Source organism: Lampetra fluviatilis, unplaced genomic scaffold (assembly GCF_964198595.1).
Source record: "Lampetra fluviatilis unplaced genomic scaffold, kcLamFluv1.1 SCAFFOLD_328, whole genome shotgun sequence".
Lineage (NCBI taxonomy): Eukaryota > Metazoa > Chordata > Hyperoartia > Petromyzontiformes > Petromyzontidae > Lampetra > Lampetra fluviatilis.
In genome coordinates this window covers 77,139-98,769 of record NW_027620441.1, presented here as the reverse complement: position 1 = coordinate 98,769, position 21,631 = coordinate 77,139, and the positions used below count along the sequence as shown (strand labels likewise).

The 21,631-nt window shown below is 55.2% G+C and overlaps 1 protein-coding gene across 1 annotated transcript; it reads left to right on the top strand.

Annotated features, from left to right (window-relative positions):
* Positions 1-202: 202 nt before the first annotated feature.
* On the top strand, positions 203-17,718 carry LOC144953890 (endoplasmic reticulum membrane adapter protein XK-like). Its single transcript, XM_078884537.1, has 7 exons — positions 203-454; positions 1,942-2,125; positions 6,254-6,371; positions 8,636-8,780; positions 11,971-12,164; positions 14,413-14,524; positions 14,988-17,718. The coding sequence occupies exons 1-7, from the start codon at positions 226-228 to the stop codon at positions 15,803-15,805; spliced, it is 1,800 nt and encodes a 599-aa protein (XP_078740663.1). The 5' UTR covers positions 203-225; the 3' UTR covers positions 15,806-17,718.
* Positions 17,719-21,631: the final 3,913 nt, after the last annotated feature.

Here is a 21,631-nt window from a genome sequence, read left to right as displayed (position 1 = left end):
TACCCAACCACCCACTCACCCACGCACCCACCCCCCCTACCCAACCACCCACCCACTCACCCACGCACCCACCCCACCCACCCATCCACCCACCCACTCACCCACGCACCCACCCCCCCTACCCACCCACCCACCCACTCACCCACCCACCCACCCCCCCTACCCACCCACCCACTCACCCACGCACCCACCCCCCCCCCCACCCACCGACCCACCGCTGCCACCATGCTGGAGCTGAGGAGCTCTGGCTCGTCCGCCGGTTCCCGTGCCCCGCTGGGGTCGGTCCTGGCTGCGGCGCTGGCTCTGGCCGAGCTGGTGTGCGCCTGCGTGCTGAGTGCCTGCGAGTACCACCACGGCACCACCCAGCAGCACAACCGCGGCACCACCGGTCACTCGTCACAGCAGCAGCCACCCCGTCCAGAGTGGGCACAGGGATTGCCGCCAGAGTACGCCGGTGAGTGGGTGGGTGGGTGAGTGGGTGGGTGGGTGAGTGGGTGAGTGGGTGGGTGGGTGGGTGGGTGAGTGGGTGGGTGAGTGGGTGAGTGGGTGGGTGAGTGGGTGGGTGGGTGGGTGAGTGGGTGGGTGGGTGGGTGAGTGTGTGGGTGGGTGGGTGGGTGGGTGAGTGGGTGGGTGGGTGGGTGAGTGGGTGGGTGGGTGGGTGAGTGGGTGGGTGGGTGGGTGGGTGGGTGAGTGGGTGGGTGGGTGAGTGAGTGGGTGGGTGGGTGGGTGGGTGGGTGGGTGAGTGAGTGGGTGGGTGGGTGAATGGGTGGGTGGGTGAGTGGGTGGGTGGGTGGGTGGTTGGGTGGGTGGGTGGGTGAGTGAGTGAGTGAGTGAGTGGGTGGGTGGGTGAGTGAGTGGGTGGGTGGGTGGGTGAGTGGGTGGGTGGGTGAGTGAGTGAGTGAGTGGGTGGGTGGGTGAGTGAGTGGGTGGGTGGGTGAGTGAGTGGGTGGGTGAGTGAGTGAGTGAGTGGGTGGTTGGGTGGGTGGGTGGGTGAGTGAGTGTCTATGCAGGACAAGGCGGTGATGATGGTGGTGATGGAGGTGATGATGGAGGTGAAGATGGTGGTGATGATAATGGTGGTGATGGTGTCATGGCTCTGTCTCTCTCTGTCTGTGTGCAGGACAAGGTGACAGTGATGACGATGATGATGATGATGATGGTGGTGTGAGTCACCCTGCGTGGTTAGGCCTCACCCTCCTCTTTGCGCTGGTGCCGCACGCGCTGGCACAGCTGGCGGTGACGGTGACGGTGATGATGATGATGGTGGTGGTGGTGGTGGCGTGTCTCTCTCTGTCTCTGTGTCTGTGTGCAGGTGATGATGGTGGAGGTGGTGTGAGTCACCCAGCCTGGCTGGGTCTCACCCTCCTCTTTGCGCTGGTGCCGCACGCGCTGGCACAGCTGGCGGTGACGGTGACGGTGATGATGATGAAGATGGTGGTGGTGGCGTGTCTCTGTCTCTCTCTGTCTCTCTGTGCAGGTGGAGATGGTGGCGTGTCTCTGTCTCTGTCTGTCTCTCTGGCTCTCTGTGCAGGTGGTGACAGTGATGATGGTGATGGTGGCGTGTCTCTCTCTGTCTCTCTGTCTGTGCAGGTGATGATGGTGACGATGGTGATGGTGGTGTGAGTCACCCAGCCTGGCTGGGCCTCACCCTGCTCTTTGCGCTGGTGCCGCACGCGCTGGCACAGCTGGCGCTGATGGTGGTGGTGGTGGCGTGTCTCTCTCTGTCTCTGTGTCTGTGTGCAGGTGATGGTGGTGGTGGTGGTGTGAGTCACCCAGCCTGGCTGGGCCTCACCCTGCTGTTTGCGCTGGTGCCGCACGCCCTGGCACAGCTGGCGCTGATGGTGGTGGTGGTGGCGTGTCTCTCTGTCTCTGTGCAGGTGATGATGACGTTGATGGTGGTGGTGGTGGCGTGTCTCTCTCTGTCTCTGTGTCTGTGTGCAGGTGGTGACGTTGATGGTGGAGGTGGTGGTGTGAGTCACCCTGCCTGGCTGGGCCTCACGCTGCTGTTTGCGCTGGTGCCGCACGCGCTGGCACAGCTGGCGCTGGCGCACGCCCACAGGGACCTGGGCAGAGACCGTCCACTCATGCTCATGCTGCACGCTCTGCAGCTGGGGGGGGTCACAAGGTCAGCGGGGGGTCACAAGGTCAAGTGGGGGGGGGTCACAAGGTCAGCGGGGGGGGTCACAAGGTCAAGTGGGGGGGGGGGGTCACAAGGTCACGTGGGGGGGTCACAAGGTCACGTGGTGGGGTCACAAGGTCACGTGGGGGGGTCACAAGGTCACGTGGGGGGGGTCACAAGGTCACGTGGGGTGGGGGGTAGGGGGTGGGGGGGGAGAGAGGTTAGAGGGTGTGTGTGTCTCTGTGTGTGTGTGTGTCTCTGTGTGTGTGTCACTGTGTGTGCGTGTGTGTCACTGTGTGTGTGTGTGTGTCACTGTGTGTGTGTGTGTGTCACTGTGTGTGTGTGTGTGTCTCTGTGTGTGTGTCACTGTGTGTGTGTGTGTGTCACTGTGTGTGTGTGTGTGTCACTGTGTGTGTGTGTGTGTCACTGTGTGTGTGTGTGTGTCTCTGTGTGTGTGTCACTGTGTGTGTGTGTGTGTCACTGTGTGTGTGTGTGTGTCACTGTGTGTGTGTGTGTGTCACTGTGCGTGTGTCACTGTGTGTGTGTGTCACTGTGTGTGTGTGTGTCACTGTGTGTGTGTCACTGTGTGTGTGTGTGTGTCACTGTGTGTGTGTGTGTGTCACTGTGTGTGTGTGTGTGTCACTGTGCGTGTGTCACTGTGTGTGTGTGTCACTGTGTGTGTGTGTGTCACTGTGTGTGTGTCACTGTGTGTGTGTGTGTGTCACTGTGCGTGTGTCACTGTGTGTGTGTGTCTCTGTGTGTGTGTGTGTCTCTGTGTGTGTGTCACTGTGTGTGTGTGTGTGTCACTGTGCGTGTGTCACTGTGTGTGTGTGTCACTGTGTGTGTGTGTGTCACTGTGTGTGTGTCACTGTGTGTGTGTGTGTCACTGTGTGTGTGTGTGTGTCACTGTGTGTGTGTGTGTAACTGTGTGTCACTGTGTGTGTGTGTCACTGTGTGTGTGTGTGTCACTGTGTGTGTGTCACTGTGTGTGTGTGTGTCACTGTGTGTGTGTCACTGTGTGTGTGTGTGTCACTGTGTGTGTTACTGTGTCACTGTGTGTGTGTCACTGTGTGTGTGTGTGTCACTGTGTGTGTGTGTGTCACTGTGTGTGTGTGTGTCACTGTGTGTGTGTGTGTAACTGTGTGTCACTGTGTGTGTGTGTCACTGTGTGTGTGTGTGTCACTGTGTGTGTGTCACTGTGTGTGTGTGTGTCACTGTGTGTGTGTCACTGTGTGTGTGTGTGTCACTGTGTGTGTCACTGTGTCACTGTGTGTGTGTCACTGTGTGTGTGTGTGTCACTGTGTGTGTGTGTGTCACTGTGTGTGTGTCACTGTGTGTGTGTGTGTCACTGTGTGTGTCACTGTGTCACTGTGTGTGTGTCACTGTGTGTGTGTGTGTCACTGTGTGTGTGTGTGTCTCTGTGTGTGTGTCACTGTGTGTGTGTGTGTGTCACTGTGTGTGTGTGTGTGTCACTGTGTGTGTGTGTGTGTCACTGTGTGTGTGTGTGTGTCTCTGTGTGTGTGTCACTGTGTGTGTGTGTGTGTCACTGTGTGTGTGTGTGTGTCACTGTGTGTGTGTGTGTGTCACTGTGTGTGTGTGTGTGTCTCTGTGTGTGTGTCACTGTGTGTGTGTGTGTGTCACTGTGTGTGTGTGTGTGTCACTGTGTGTGTGTGTGTGTCACTGTGCGTGTGTCACTGTGTGTGTGTGTCACTGTGTGTGTGTGTGTCACTGTGTGTGTGTCACTGTGTGTGTGTGTGTGTCACTGTGTGTGTGTGTGTGTCACTGTGTGTGTGTGTGTGTCACTGTGCGTGTGTCACTGTGTGTGTGTGTCACTGTGTGTGTGTGTGTCACTGTGTGTGTGTCACTGTGTGTGTGTGTGTGTCACTGTGCGTGTGTCACTGTGTGTGTGTGTCTCTGTGTGTGTGTGTGTCTCTGTGTGTGTGTCACTGTGTGTGTGTGTGTGTCACTGTGCGTGTGTCACTGTGTGTGTGTGTCACTGTGTGTGTGTGTGTCACTGTGTGTGTGTCACTGTGTGTGTGTGTGTCACTGTGTGTGTGTGTGTCACTGTGTGTGTGTGTGTAACTGTGTGTCACTGTGTGTGTGTGTCACTGTGTGTGTGTGTGTCACTGTGTGTGTGTCACTGTGTGTGTGTGTGTCACTGTGTGTGTGTCACTGTGTGTGTGTGTGTCACTGTGTGTGTTACTGTGTCACTGTGTGTGTGTCACTGTGTGTGTGTGTGTCACTGTGTGTGTGTGTGTCACTGTGTGTGTGTGTGTCACTGTGTGTGTGTGTGTAACTGTGTGTCACTGTGTGTGTGTGTCACTGTGTGTGTGTGTGTCACTGTGTGTGTGTCACTGTGTGTGTGTGTGTCACTGTGTGTGTGTCACTGTGTGTGTGTGTGTCACTGTGTGTGTCACTGTGTCACTGTGTGTGTGTCACTGTGTGTGTGTGTGTCACTGTGTGTGTGTGTGTCACTGTGTGTGTGTCACTGTGTGTGTGTGTGTCACTGTGTGTGTGTGTGTCACTGTGTGTGTGTGTGTGTGTAACTGTGTGTGTGTGTCACTGTGTGTGTGTGTGTCACTGTGTGTGTGTGTGTCACTGTGTGTGTGTGTGTAACTGTGTGTCACTGTGTGTGTGTGTCACTGTGTGTGTGTGTGTCACTGTGTGTGTGTCACTGTGTGTGTGTGTGTCACTGTGTGTGTGTCACTGTGTGTGTGTGTGTCACTGTGTGTGTCACTGTGTCACTGTGTGTGTGTCACTGTGTGTGTGTGTGTCACTGTGTGTGTGTGTGTCACTGTGTGTGTGTCACTGTGTGTGTGTGTGTCACTGTGTGTGTGTGTGTCACTGTGTGTGTGTGTGTAACTGTGTGTGTGTGTCACTGTGTGTGTGTCACTGTGTGTGTGTGTAACTGTGTGTGTGTGTGTCACTGTGTGTGTGTGTCACTGTGTGTGTGTCACTGTGTGTGTGTGTGTGACTGTGTGTCACTGTGTGTGTGTGTCACTGTGTGTGTGTCACTGTGTGTGTGTCACTGTGTGTGTGTCACTGTATGTGTGTCACTGTGTGTGTGTCACTGTGTGTGTGTGTCACTGTGTGTGTGTCACTGTGTGTGTGTGTCACTGTGTGTGTGTGTGTCACTGTGTGTGTGTGTCACTGTGTGTGTGTGTCACTGTGTGTGTGTGTCACTGTGTGTGTGTGTCACTGTGTGTGTGTGTGTGTGTGTGTCACTGTGTGTGTGTGTGTGTCACTGTGTGTGTGTGTGTGTCACTGTGTGTGTGTGTCACTGTGTGTGTGTGTGTCACTGTGTGTGTGTGTCACTGTGTGTGTGTGTCACTGTGTGTGTGTGTGTGTCACTGTGTGTGTGTGTGTGTGTGTGTCACTGTGTGTGTGTCACTGTGTCACTGTGTGTGTGTCACTGTGTGTGTGTGTCACTGTGTGTGTGTGTCACTGTGTGTGTGTGTGTGTCACTGTGTGTGTGTGTCACTGTGTGTGTGTGTGTGTCACTGTGTGTGTGTGTGTCACTGTGTGTGTGTGTCACTGTGTGTGTGTGTGTGTCACTGTGTGTGTGTGTCACTGTGTGTGTATGTGTCACTGTGTGTGTGTGTGTCACTGTGTGTGTGTGTCACTGTGTGTGTGTGTCACTGTGTGTGTGTGTCACTGTGTGTGTGTGTGTGTCACTGTGTGTGTGTGTCACTGTGTGTGTGTGTCACTGTGTGTGTGTGTGTGTCACTGTGTGTGTGTGTCACTGTGTGTGTGTGCCACTGTGTGTGTGTGTGTGTCACTGTGTGTGTGTGTGTCACTGTGTGTGTGTGTCACTGTGTGTGTGTGTCACTGTGTGTGTGTGTGTGCCACTGTGTGTGTGTGTGTGTCACTGTGTGTGTGTGTGTCACTGTGTGTGTGTCACTGTGTGTGTGTCACTGTGTGTCACTGTGTGTGTGTGTCACTGTGTGTGTGTGTGTGTTACTGTGTGTGTGTGTGTGTCACTGTGTGTGTGTGTGTCACTGTGTGTGTGTCACTGTGTGTGTGTCACTGTGTGTCACTGTGTGTGTGTGTCACTGTGTGTGTGTGTGTGTCACTGTGTGTGTGTGTCTGTGTGTGTGTGTCACTGTGTGTGTGTGTGTGTGTCACTGTGTGTAGAGCGATCGAGGCGGTGTGGACCTACCGTGCGCTGGGCCGTGTTGAGGAGCCGTACTGCAGCCTGGTGCGCAAGATTCGTGTGTCACGTGACGGCAAGCAGCACCACGTGATACGCGAGGTGACACACTCACTCACTCACTTGCACACTCACTCACTCACTTACACACTCACTCATACACTCACTCAGTCACTCACACACTCACTTACACACTCACTCACTCACTCACACACTCACTCACTCACTCAGTCACTCACTTGCACACTTACACACTCACTCATACACTCACTCACTTAGTAACTCACTTACACACTCACTCACACACTCAGTCACACACTCACTCAGTCACTCACACACACACTCACTCATACACTCACTCACACACTCACTCACTTACACACTTACACACTCACTCATACACTCACTCACTTAGTAACTCACTTACACACTCACTCACACACTCAGTCACACACTCACTCACTCACTCACACACACACTCACTCATACACTCACTCACACACTCACTCACACACTCACTCACTTACACACTTACACACTCACTTATACACTCACTCACTCAGTCACTCAGTCACTCACACACTCACTCACTCACACACTCAGTAACTCACTCACACACTCACTCACTCACTTGCACACTTACTTACACACACACTCACTCACTTACACACTTACACACTCACTCATACACTCACTCACTTAGTAACTCACTTACACACTCACTCACACACTCACTCACTCAGTCACTCAGTCACTCACACACTCACTCACTCACACACTCACTCACTCACACACTCACTCACACACTCACTCACACACTCACTTGCACACTTACTTACACACTTACACACTCACTCATACACTCACTCACTTAGTAACTCACTTACACACTCACTCACACACTCAGTCACACACTCACTCACTCACACACACACTCATACACTCACTCACACACTCACTCACACACTCACTCACTTACACACTTACACACTCACTCACACACTCACTCACTTAGTAACTCACTTACACACTCACTCACACACTCAGTCACACACTCACTCAGTCACACACACACTCACTCATACACTCACTCACACACTCACTCACACACTCACTCACACACTCACTCACACACTCACTCACACACTCACTCACTCAGTCACTCAGTAACTCACACACTCACTTACTCACACACTCACTCACTCACCCACTCACTCACACACTCACACACTCACTCAGTCACACACTCACTCATACACTCACTCACACACTCACTCACTCATACACTCACTCACACACTCACACACTCACTCACTCACTCACACACTCACTTACTTGCACACTTACACACTCATACACACACTCACTCAGTCACTCACACACTCAGTAACTCACTCACACACTCACTCAGTAACTCACTCAGTAACTCACTCACACACTCACTCACTCATACACTCACTCACTCACTCATACACTCACTCACTCACACACTCACTCATACACTCACACACTCACTCACTCATACACTCACACACTCACTCACTTACACACTCACTTACACACTCACTCAGTCACTCACACACTCACTCACACACTCACTCATACACTCACTCACACACTCACTCACACACTCACTCACTCACACACTCACTCAGTCACACACTCACTCATACACTCACTCACACACTCACTCACTCATACACTCACTCACTCATACACTCACTCACACACTCACTCACACACTCACTCACTCACACACTCACTCACACACTCACTCACACACTCACACACTCACTCACTCATACACACACTCAGACACTCACTCACTCACACACTCACTCATACACTCATACACACACTCACACACTCACTCACACACTCACTCACTCAGACACTCACACACTCACTCACTCATACACACACTCAGACACTCACACACTCACTCACTCATACACACACTCACTCACACACTCACTGGAGGGGCGCCTGTATAGTGATTTTGGTGGTTGTGATAGTGGTTGTGGTGGTGGTGGTGGTAGTGATAGTTGTTGTGGTGGTTGTTGTTGTGGTTATGATTGTTGTGGTGGTGGTTGTGGTTGTTGTTGTTGTGGTGGTGCAGGTGAGCCGGCTGGAGGGGCGCCTGTAAATTGATTTTGATGGTTGTTGTGGTTGTGGTGATGGTTGTGGTGGTGGTGGTGGTGATAGTGGTTGTGGTAGTGATAGTGGTGGTTGTTGTTGTTGTTGTGATTGTTGTGGTGGTGGTTGTGGTTGTTGTTGTGATAGTGGTTGTAGTGGTTGTTGTGGTTGTTGTTGTTGTGATAGTGGTTGTTGTGGTTGTTGTTGTTGTTGTGGTGGTTGTGGTGTAGGTGAGCCGGCTGGAGGGGCGCCTGTACGCTCACCGCGCTGCGTTCGCCAGGGCGATGGTGCTGATGGCGTTTCTGGGCTCGGCACCACAACTCACGCTGCAAGCCTACATCACCCTGCAGCAACACAGCATCACAGCCTATAGGGGTGTGTGACTCACTGTGTGTGTGTGTGTCTGTGTGTGTCTGTGTGTGTGTGTGTGACTGTGTGTGTCTGTGTCTGTGTGTGTCTGTGTGACTGTGTGTGTCTGTGTCTGTGTGTGTGTCTGTGTGTGTGTGTGTGTCTGTGTGTGTGTGTGTGTCTGTGTGTGTGTGTGTGTCTGTGTGACTGTGTGTGTGTGACTGTGTGTGTCTGTGTGTGTGTGTGCCTACATCACTCTGCAGCAACACAGCATCACAGCCTATAGGGGTGTGTGACTCACTGTGTGTGTGTGTGTCTGTGTGTGTCTGTGTGTGTGTGTGTGACTGTGTGTGTCTGTGTCTGTGTGTGTCTGTGTGACTGTGTGTGTCTGTGTCTGTGTGTGTGTCTGTGTGTGTGTGTGTGTCTGTGTGTGTGTGTGTGTCTGTGTGTGTGTGTGTGTCTGTGTGACTGTGTGTGTGTGACTGTGTGTGTCTGTGTGTGTGTGTGTCTACATCACTCTGCAGCAACACAGCATCACAGCCTATAGGGGTGTGTGACTCACTGTGTGTGTGACTGTGTGTGTGTGTGTGTGTCTGTGTGTGTGTGTGACTGTGTGTGTGTGTGACTGTGTGTGTGTGTGACTGTGTGTGTGTGTGCCTACATCACTCTGCAGCAACACAGCATCACAGCCTATAGGGGTGTGTGACTCACTGTGTGTGTGTGACTGTGTGTGTGTGTGACTGTGTGTGACTGTGTGTGTGTGTGTGTCTGTGTGTGTGTGCCTACATCACTCTGCAGCAACACAGCATCACAGCCTATAGGGGTGTGTCTGTGTGTGTGTCTGTGTGTGTGTCTGTGTGTGTGTCTGTGTGTGTGTCTGTGTGTCTGTGTGTGTCTGTGTGTGTGTGTGTCTGTGTGTGTGTGGCTGTGTGTGTGTCTGTGTGTGTGTGTGTCTGTGTCTGTGTGTGTCTGTGTGTGTGTGTGTCTGTGTGTGTGACTGTGTGTGACTGTGTGTGTGTGTGTGTGTCTGTGTGTGTCTGTGTGTGTGTGTGTCTGTGTGTGTGTCTGTGTGTGTCTGTGTCTGTGTGTGTGTGTCTGTGTGTGTGTGTGTGCCTACATCACTCTGCAGCAACACAGCATCACAGCCTATAGGGGTGTGTGACTCACTGTGTGTGTGTGTGTCTGTGTGTGTGTGTCTGTGTGTGTGTGTGTGTGTCTGTGTGTGTGTCTGTGTGTGTGTGTGTGTGTCTGTGTGTGTGTGTGTGTCTGTGTGTGTGTGTGTGTGACTGTGTGTGTGTGTGTGTGTCTATGTGTGTGTGTGTGTGTCTGTGTGTGTGTGTGTGTGTCTGTGTGTGTGTGTGTGTGTCTGTGTGTGTGTGTGTGTGTGTGTGTCTGTGTGTGTCTGTGTGTGTGTGACTGTGTGTGTGTGTGTGACTGTGTGTGTGTGACTGTGTGTGTGTGTGTGTGTGTGTCTGTGTGTGTGTGTGTGTGTCTGTGTGTGTGTGTGTGTGTCTGTGTGTGTGTGTGTGTGTGTGTCTGTGTGTGTCTGTGTGTGTGTGACTGTGTGTGTGTGTGTGACTGTGTGTGTGTGACTGTGTGTGTGTGTGTGTGTCTGTGTGTGTGTGTGTGTCTGTGTGTGTGTGTGTGTGACTGTGTGTGTGTGTGTGTGTCTGTGTGTGTGTGTGTGTGTCTGTGTGTGTGTGTGTGTGTCTGTGTGTGTGTGTGTCTGTGTGTGTGTGTGTGTGTGTGTCTGTGTGTGTGTGTCTGTGTGTGTGTGACTGTGTGTGTGTGTGTGACTGTGTGTGTGTGACTGTGTGTCTGTGTGTGTGTGTGTGTGACTGTGTGTGTGTGACTGTGTGTGTGTGTGTGTGTCTGTGTGTGTGTGTGTCTACATCACCCTGCAGCAACACAGCATCACAGCCTATAGGGGTGTGTCTCACTGTGTGTGTGTGTCTGTGTGTGTGTGTGTGTGTCTGTGTGTGTGTGTGTGACTGTGTGTGTGTGTGTGTGTCTGTGTGTGTGTGTGTGTCTGTGTGTGTGTGTGTGTCTGTGTGTGTGTGTGTCTGTGTGTGTGTGTCTGTGTGTGTGTGTGTGTGTCTGTGTGTGTGTGTGTGTGACTGTGTGTGTGTGTGTGTGTCTGTGTGTGTGTGTGTGTCTGTGTGTGTGTGTGTCTGTGTGTGTGTGTGTGACTGTGTCTGTGTGTCTGTGTGTGTGACTGTGTGTGTGTGTGTGTCTGTGTGTGTGTGTCTGTGTGTGTGTGTGTGACTGTGTCTGTGTGTGTGTGTGTGTGTGTCTGTGTGTGTGTGTGTGTGTGTCTGTGTGTGTGTGTGTGTGTCTGTGTGTGTGTGTGTCTACATCACCCTGCAGCAACACAGCATCACAGCCTATAGGGGTGTGTGACTCACTGTGTGTGTGTGTGTGTCTGTGTGTGTGTCTGTGTGTGTGTCTGTGTGTGTCTCTGTGTCTCTGTGTGTGTCTCTGTGTGTGTCTCTGTGTGTGTCTCTGTGTCTCACTGTGTGTGTCTCTGTGTCTCTGTGACGTCTCTGTGTCTCACTGTGTGTGTGTCTCACTGTGTCTCACTGTGTCTCACTGTGTATGTGTCTCACTGTGTGTCTCCAGGAGTACTGATGGCAGTCTCTCTACTCTCCGTGTCTCTGGGTGCCCTGGTGCTCACGCTACTCGCCGTGCGAGTTCGCTTCGACCGCGTGGAGCTGCGTGTGTCTCTGTGTGTCTCACTGTGTGTGTCTGTGTGTGTCTCTGTCTATGTAGGAGTACTGATGGCAGTGTCTCTGCTGTCTGTCTCCCTGGGTGCCCTGGTGCTCACCCTGCTCGCTGTCCGAGTTCGCTTCGACCGCGTGGAGCTGCGTGTGTCTCTGTGTGTCTCACTGTGTGTGTCTGTGTCTCTGTGTCTCTCTAGGAGTACTGATGGCAGTGTCTCTGCTGTCTGTCTCCCTGGGTGCCCTGGTGCTCACCCTGCTCGCTGTCCGAGTTCGCTTCGACCGCGTGGAGCTGCGTGTGTCTCTGTGTGTCTCACTGTGTGTGTCTGTGTCTCTGTGTCTCTCTAGGAGTACTGATGGCAGTGTCTCTGCTGTCTGTCTCCCTTGGTGCCCTGGTGCTCACGCTACTCGCTGTCCGAGTTCGCTTCGACCGCGTGGAGCTGCGTGTGTCTCTGTGTGTGTGTCTCACTGTGTGTGTCTGTGTCTCTGTGTCTCTCTAGGAGTACTGATGGCAGTCTCCCTGCTGTCTGTCTCTCTGGGTGCCCTGGTGCTCACGCTACTCGCTGTCCGAGTTCGTTTCGACCGCGTGGAGCTGCGTGTGAGCGCGCGAGCCGTCGCCGTGGCGACCGCCTGGCGCGCCATGGAGATCTCCACACGCGTCACAGTCCTCGTGCTGTTCAGCTCCGCCTGCCGGGTACACGTGACACACACGTGACACACACACGTGACACACACACACATACATACACAGTGACACACACACATACACACACAGTGACACACACACAGCATGTGTCACTGTGTGTGTGTGTGTGTCACTGTGTGTGTGTGTGTGTCACTGTGTGTGTGTGTGTGTGTCACTGTGTGTGTCACTGTGTGTGTGTCACTGTGTGTGTGTGTGTGTCACTGTGTGTGTGTCACTGTGTGTGTGTGTCACTGTGTGTGTGTGTGTGTGTGTCACTGTGTGTGTCACTGTGTGTGTGTCACTGTGTGTGTGTGTGTGTCACTGTGTGTGTGTCACTGTGTGTGTGTGTCACTGTGTGTGTGTGTGTGTGTGTCACTGTGTGTGTGTGTGTGTCACTGTGTGTGTGTCACTGTGTGTGTCACTGTGTGTGTGTCACTGTGTGTGTGTGTCACTGTGTGTGTGTGTCACTGTGTGTGTCACTGTGTGTGTGTGTCACTGTGTGTGTGTCACTGTGTGTGTGTCACTGTGTGTGTGTCACTGTGTGTGTGTGTGTGTCACTGTGTGTGTGTGTGTGTGTCACTGTGTGTGTCACTGTGTGTGTGTCACTGTGTGTGTGTGTGTGTCACTGTGTGTGTGTCACTGTGTGTGTGTGTCTGTGTGTGTGTCACTGTGTGTGTCACTGTGTGTGTCACTGTGTGTGTGTGTCACTGTGTGTGTGTCACTGTGTGTGTGTCACTGTGTGTGTCACTGTGTGTGTGTCACTGTGTGTGTGTCACTGTGTGTGTGTCACTGTGTGTGTGTGTGTCACTGTGTGTGTGTCACTGTGTGTGTGTCACTGTGTGTGTGTCACTGTGTGTGTGTGTGTCACTGTGTGTGTGTCACTGTGTGTGTCACTGTGTGTGTGTCACTGTGTGTGTGTCACTGTGTGTGTGTGTGTGTCACTGTGTGTGTGTGTCACTGTGTGTGTGTCACTGTGTGTGTGTCACTGTGTGTGTCACTGTGTGTGTCACTGTGTGTGTCACTGTGTGTGTGTGTCACTGTGTGTGTCACTGTGTGTGTGTGTCACTGTGTGTGTCACTGTGTGTGTCACTGTGTGTGTGTGTCACTGTGTGTGTGTGTCACTGTGTGTGTCACTGTGTGTGTGTGTCACTGTGTGTGTGTCACTGTGTGTGTGTCACTGTGTGTGTGTCACTGTGTGTGTGTGTCACTGTGTGTGTGTGTCACTGTGTGTGTCACTGTGTGTGTGTCACTGTGTGTGTCACTGTGTGTGTGTGTCACTGTGTGTGTGTGTCACTGTGTGTGTGTGTCACTGTGTGTGTGTGTCACTGTGTGTGTGTCACTGTGTGTGTGTGTCACTGTGTGTGTGTGTCACTGTGTGTGTGTCACTGTGTGTGTGTGTCACTGTGTGTGTGTCACTGTGTGTGTGTGTCACTGTGTGTGTGTCACTGTGTGTGTGTGTCACTGTGTGTGTGTGTCACTGTGTGTGTGTGTCGCTGTGTGTGTGTGTCGCTGTGTGTGTGTGTCACTGTGTGTGTGTGTCACTGTGTGTGTGTCACTGTGTGTGTCACTGTGTGTGTGTCACTGTGTGTGTGTCACTGTGTGTGTGTCACTGTGTGTGTGTCACTGTGTGTGTGTCACTGTGTGTGTGTCACTGTGTGTGTCACTGTGTGTGTGTGTCACTGTGTGTGTGTGTGTCACTGTGTGTGTCACTGTGTGTGTGTCACTGTGTGTGTGTGTCACTGTGTGTGTCACTGTGTGTGTGTGTCACTGTGTGTGTGTGTCACTGTGTGTAGGAATGGACTCTGGCTGTGGTGTTGGTGAACCTGGCTGTGTTTGGTCTCCTGCCGTGGGTCGGCCTCTGTGTGTGTGTGTGTGTCACTGTGTGTGTGTGTGTGTCACTGTGTGTGTGTCACTGTGTGTGTGTCACTGTGTGTGTGTGTCACTGTGTGTAGGAATGGACTCTGGCTGTGGTGTTGGTGAACCTGGCTGTGTTTGGTCTCCTGCCGTGGGTCGGCCTCTGTGTGTGTGTGTGTGTCACTGTGTGTGTGTGTGTGTCACTGTGTGTGTGTCACTGTGTGTGTGTCACTGTGTGTGTGTCACTGTGTGTGTGTCACTGTGTGTGTGTGTGTCACTGTGTGTGTGTGTCACTGTGTGTGTGTGTGTGTGTCACTGTGTGTGTGTGTCACTGTGTGTGTGTGTCACTGTGTCTGTGTGTCACTGTGTGTGTGTCACTGTGTGTGTGTGTCACTGTGTGTAGGAATGGACTCTGGCTGTGGTGTTGGTGAACCTGGCTGTGTTTGGTCTCCTGCCGTGGGTCGGACTCTGGAGGCAGCGACGGTTCCTGCCGGAGCATCCCAACACCACCTACGGTGACGACACCACCACCACCACTACACCACCACTACACCACTACACCATCACCACTCACTCACCCACTCTCCCACCCCACCCGCCCCACCCCCCCACCCACCACCCACCCACCCACCCACCCACTCACCCACTCACCCACCCCACCACCCACCCCACCCCACCCACTCACCCACACCACCACCCACCCCACCCCACCCACTCACCCACCCACCCCACCCACCCACTCACCCACCCACTCACCCACCCACCCACCCACTCACTCACTCACTCACCCACCCACTCACCCACCCACCCCACCCACCCACCCACCCACCCCCCACCCCCCCACCCACCCCCCCACCCACCCACCCACCCCCCACCCCCCCACCCCCCCACCCACCCCCCCACCCACTAACCCCCCACTCACCCCCACCCACTCACCCCCACCCACCCACCCACCACCCACCCCCCCGCCCCGCCCAGGCGCTTGCGGTGCAGCAACCTCCTCCGTGCTGCTCTCCCTGCTCTTCGCCGCAGTCAACGCCTTCTGCTGGTCGGCACTGCGCCTCCAGCTCTCCGCCCCCGAGCTCGTGGTTAGCGGCTCCGGCACCGGCACCGGCGCCGGCCGCGGCGACCGCCCCCTTCGCTGGGCCGCAGCCTTCTACTCGGCGCGTCTCCTGGAGAACACCGTCCTGATCCTCGCCTGGTGGTTCACCGTGACCGGCGACGCGTCGGCACCGCCGCCGCTGTGCCCGCCGGCGGCCCTGGCCAAGCTCACTGCGGCCTACGCGCTCGCTGTCGCCCTCATGGTCGTCTTCTACCGATACTGCCACCCGTGCCGACGGCTGCTCCGGTTTCGCACGGGCTGGGCGCGGCTGTGTCCCGCGCCGAATGGCGGTGACGGTGGTGGCGGCGGTGACGGTGGTGGCGGTGTCGGTGACGATGATGATGATGATTATGAGGATGAGGAGGAGGAGGAGAAGGGGAGATGCTGGGAGCGTTGGTGTGGTGGTGTTAAGGGTGGCGGCCATGATGGCGGTGATTGTAAAGGCTCTAGAGATGGTGGTGGTGGTGGTGGTGGCGGTGGCGGCGGTGGCGGCGGTGGCGGCGGTGGCGGCGGTGGCGGCGGTGGCGGCGGTGGTGGCGGTGGTGGTGGTGGTGGTACGGGAGCTCCCCTTGTTGCCGGGGAAGAGGAGGAGGATGACGAGGGGGAAGCAAAGGATTCTGGGAGGCTGATGGTGGTGGCCACTGGCCCTTCCCGCAGTTCCCATGGTGGTGGTGGTGGTGGTAGCCAGGTATGAGAGCCCAGGGCGGTGGTGGCGGTGGTGGCGGTGGTTGTTGTGGTTGTTGCTGCTGCTTATCAACAGCCGCATGTTAAGGCTACACGGGGGATCTTTCTCTTTGTTTGCATGTGTGTGCGACTGGAATAGTCGTGGGCGTCCCCTATGTTGACTCAGCTTCAAATGAGTACCTGCTACGATCGCCACTGGGGAGACAAAGGCGGCCAAGTCACCCACTCAGAAATGCACTCACCCACTCAGAAACCCACTCACCCACTCAGCAACTCACTCACCAATCCACTGATCCACCCACTCATCCACTCACTCGCCAACCCACTCACCCATTACTCACCAATCCACTCACCCACTCAGGAACCCACTCACCAATCCACTCATCCACTCACTTACTCAGCAACGCACTCAGCAACACACTCACCAATCCACTCACCCACCCACTCAGCAACACACTCACAAATCCACTCACCCACCCACTCAGCAACACACTCACCAATCCACTCACCCACTCACCAACCCACTCACCCATCCACTCACCCACCCACTCACCAATCCACTCACCCACTCACCAACCCACTCACCCACTCACCAACCCACTCACCCATCCACTCACCCACCCACTCACCAATCCACTCACCCACTCACCAACCCACTCACCCACTCACCAACCCACTCACCCATCCACTCACCCACCCACTCGACCAATCCACTCACCCACTCACCAACCCACTCACCCATCCACTCACCCACCCACTCACCAATCCACTCACCCACTCACCCATCCACTCACCCACTCAGCAACCCACTCACCAATCCACTCATCCACCCACTCACCCACTCACTCACCTACTCACTCATCAACCCACTCATCCGCCCACCCACTCACCAACCCACTCACCCACTCACCCATCCACTCACCCACCGACTCACCAATCCACCCACCGACTCACCAATCCACTCACCCACTCACCAACCCACTCACCCACTCACCCACTCACCCACCCACTCACCCACCCACTCACCCACCCACTCACCAATCCACTCACCCACTCACCCACCCACTCACCAATCCACCCACCGACTCACCAATCCACTCACCCACTCACCAACCCACTCACCCACTCACCCACCCACTCACCCACTCACCCACCCACTCACCCACCCACTCACCCACCCACTCACCAATCCACTCACCCACTCACCCACCCACTCACCAATCCACCCACCGACTCACCAATGCACTCACCCACCCACTCACTCACCCATACACTCACCCACCCACTCACCCACCCACTCACCCACCCACTCACCCACCCACTCACCAATCCACCCACCGACTCACCAATCCACTCACCCACTCACCAACCCACTCACCCACTCACCCATACACTCACCCACCCACTCACCCACCCACTCACCAATCCACTCACCCACTCACCCACCCACTCACCAATCCACCCACCGACTCACCAATCCACTCACCCACTCACCAACCCACTCACCCACTCACCCACCCACTCACCAATCCACTCACCCACTCACCCACCCACTCACCCATCCACTCACCAATCCACTCACCAACTCACCCACCGACTCACCAATGCACTCACCCACCCAAGGTCGCGGATCTGAATGGAAACAGAAAACAAAATGGCGGCTCACCAAAGTGCGCCGCCATTTTGTGCGCCGCCATTTTGGAGAGGCGAGTAGAAAAAATGGCGGCCGGGTGCGCCGCCATTTTGAGAAGGGGGGGGGGGGGAGTGAAAAAATGGCCGCCGCAACACGTGCCCACCATTGTTTTATTATTATTTTAATGTTTTTTTAATCGCGAGGGGGGTGCAGCCACGTGACTCTGGGCAGCCAATCGCGTGCTGCTGCTGCTTCTGCTGCTGCCAGCGACGGCTTGGGAGCGTCGATGTCCGTGGGGGGGCGGGGGGGGGGGGTGAGGGGAGCGGTGGCGCTTTGCCGAGCGCTCTACGCTGCGCCAGAACGCGTCGGCGAGCCGGCTTTGATTCCCGTTCCACGCGGCCACCACCACCACCATCACCACCAACACCACCATCAACACCACCATCACCACCACCACCATCAACACCACCAACACCACCAGCACCACCATCACCACCACCATCACCACCAACACCACCATCAACACCACCATCACCACCACCACCATCAACACCACCAACACCACCAGCACCACCATCACCACCACCATCACCACCAACACCACCATCAACACCACCATCACCACCATCAACACCACCATCACCACCAACACCACCATCACCACCACCATCACCACCAACACCACCATCAACACCACCATCAACACCACCATCACCACCACCATCAACACCACCAACACCACCATCACCACCACCATCACCACCAACACCACCATCAACACCACCATCACCACCACCACCATCAACACCACCAACACCACCAGCACCACCATCACCACCACCATCACCACCAACACCACCATCAACACCACCATCACCACCACCACCATCAACACCACCAACACCACCAGCACCACCATCACCACCACCATCACCACCAACACCACCATCAACACCACCATCACCACCACCACCATCAACACCACCAACACCACCAGCACCACCATCACCACCACCATCACCACCAACACCACCATCAACACCACCATCACCACCACCACCATCAACACCACCAACACCACCACCACCATCAACACCACCAACACCACCAGCACCACCATCACCACCACCATCACCACCAACACCACCATCAACACCACCATCACCACCATCAACACCACCATCACCACCAACACCACCATCACCACCACCATCACCACCAACACCACCATCAACACCACCATCAACACCACCATCACCACCACCATCAACACCACCAACACCACCATCACCACCACCATCACCACCAACACCACCATCAACACCACCATCACCACCACCACCATCAACACCACCAACACCACCAGCACCACCATCACCACCACCATCACCACCAACACCACCATCAACACCACCATCACCACCACCACCATCAACACCACCAACACCACCAGCACCACCATCACCACCACCATCACCACCAACACCACCATCAACACCACCATCACCACCACCACCATCAACACCACCAACACCACCAGCACCACCATCACCACCACCATCACCACCAACACCACCATCAACACCACCATCACCACCACCACCATCAACACCACCAACACCACCAGCACCACCATCACCACCACCATCACCACCAACACCACCACCACCAGCACCACCAACACCACCACCAACACCACCAACACCACCAACACAACCACCACCAGCACCACCACCAGCACCACCACCACCAGTACCACCATCACCACCAGCACCACCAACACCACCACCAGCACCACCAACACCACCAACATCACCAACACCATCATCACCACCAACACCACCAACACCACCACCAGCACCACCAACACCACCAACACCACCACCAGCACCACCACCACCAGCACCACCAGCACCACCACCAACACCACCACCAGCACCACCAACACCACCAACACCACCAACACCACCACCAGCACCACCACCACCAGCACCACCACCAACACCACCACCAACACCACCACCAACACCACCAACACCACCACCAACACCACCAACACCACCACCAGCACCACCACCACCAGCACCACCACCAACACCACCACCAACACCACCAACATCACCAACACCATCATCACCACCAACACCACCAACACCACCACCAGCACCACCAACACCACCAACACCACCAACACCACCACCAGCACCACCACCACCAGCACCACCACCAACACCACCACCAGCACCACCAGCACCACCAACACCACCACCACCACCAACACCACCAACACCACCACCACCACCAACACCACCATCACCACCAACACCACCACCAGCAACCGGGCCTCCCCTAGGTCGCCTCGGCCTCAAAATGAGTACCCTTGTGTGGTGTCTAGTAAACATCACCACTGAGGGGGGGGGGAGGGATACAAAGGCGGATGGGCGTGGTGTTGGTCACCCATTGCCCCGTGTACCGTGCCAGTAGCCTTAATAGGTGCTCGCTAACAGCACCTGCCCCGACTGTACGAGCCTACAAACCCGGGTTCGATTCCCGCTCACGACGGCTGCCACCACCACCACCTCCACCACTACCTACTCAACAAGCTTAAGTCTAAATTGAAAATGGATTTCTTTAGAGCTGACGCATTGTTGTTGTTGTTGTTGTGTTTAGTTTGTTGTGCTTCCCCCGCACGTCCGATTAGCGCGGTCGGATACGTACGGTGGCAAAGAAGTTCAACATAGTGACATACGTGGGTGGGTGGAGTGATTGGGTGGGTGGGTGAGTGGGTGGGTAGGTGAGTGGGTGGGTGGGTAGGTGAGTGGGTGGGTGGGTCAGTGGATGATTGAGTGAGTGGGTGGGTGGATGAGTGGGTGGATGATTGAGTGGGTGAGTGGAGTGATTGAGTGGGTAGGTGAGTGGGTGGGTGGGTAGGTGAGTGGGTGGGTGGGTAGGTGAGTGGGTGGGTGGGTCAGTGGATGATTGAGTGAGTGGGTGGGTGGATGAGTGGGTGGATGATTGAGTGGGTGGGTGGAGTGATTGAGTGGGTAGGTGAGTGGGTGGGTAGGTGAGTGGGTGGGTGGGTAGGTGAGTGGGTGGGTGGGTGGGTAGGTGAGTGGGTGGGTGGGTAGGTGAGTGGGTGGGTGGGTCAGTGGATGATTGAGTGAGTGGGTGGGTGGATGAGTGGGTGGATGATTGAGTGGGTGGGTGGAGTGATTGAGTGGGTAGGTGAGTGGGTGGGTAGGTGAGTGGGTGGGTGGGTAGGTGAGTGGGTGGGTGGGTCAGTGGATGATTGAGTGAGTGGGTGGATCAGTGGGTGGATGAGTGGGTGGGTAGGTGAGTGGGTGGATGGGTCAGTGGATGATTGAGTGAGTGGGTGGGTTGAGTGATTGAGTGGGTGGGTGGGTTGATTGAGTGGGTAGGTGAGTGGATGTGTGGGTGGGTCAGTGGATGGTTGAGTGAGTGGGTGGATGGTTGAGTGAGTGAGTGGGGGAGTGGATGATTGAGTGGTTGGGTGAGTGAGTGGAATGGTGGATGAGTGGGTGAGTGGATGAGTGAGTGGGTGAGTGAGTGGGTGAGTGAGTGAGTGGGTGAGTGGGTGAGTGAGTGGATGGGTGAGTGAGCGGGTGAGTGCCTCACCATCGAACAAAGGTGATCACCGCATCGCAGTTGGCTACGTACGGTGCGAAAGAAGTCTGGCATACATATTACCGGTTACCTGCGCCTACCCTAGGTCCACTCAGCCTCAAATTATTACCTCGTTCGATGCATAGCACTTGCCCCGTCAGCCTGTTAGAGGCTACATGGGGGGGTGGGGGGGGCATCTGTGTCTTTGTGTCGTCTGTAGGGAGTGGTGGTGCAGCGGTTAGCGCTGTGGCACTACGAACCCCGCTCGTGACCACCACCACCACCCCCTCTGTTTGTGCCACGGTGCCGGTAGCCTTTATGGGGGAGCTTTGTCTTTGTACATATAGGTACTAGTATACTACATACAGCGCATGATCAAAGATTGTCAGCTATGATGGCTCATGACAGCCGTGTGGGTGGGTGGGGTTCACGGTGGCCGTGTGGGTGGGTGGGTTCACGATGGCCGTGTGGGTGGGTGGGGTTCACGATGACCGTGTGGGTGGGTGGGGTTCACGATGGCCGTGTGGGTGGGTGGGGTTCACGATGGCCGTGTGGGTGGGTGGGGTTCACGATGGCCGT

Coding starts and splice junctions, on each gene's coding strand:
- LOC144953890 (XM_078884537.1), top strand. CDS start 226: ATGCTGGAGCTGAGGAGCTCTGGCTCGTCCGCCGGTTCCCGTGCCCCG. Junction 2,126..6,253: donor CAGCTGGGGGGGGTCACAAG/GTCAGCGGGGGG, acceptor CACTGTGTGTAG/AGCGATCGAGGCGGTGTGGA. Junction 12,165..14,412: donor TGTTCAGCTCCGCCTGCCGG/GTACACGTGACA, acceptor CACTGTGTGTAG/GAATGGACTCTGGCTGTGGT.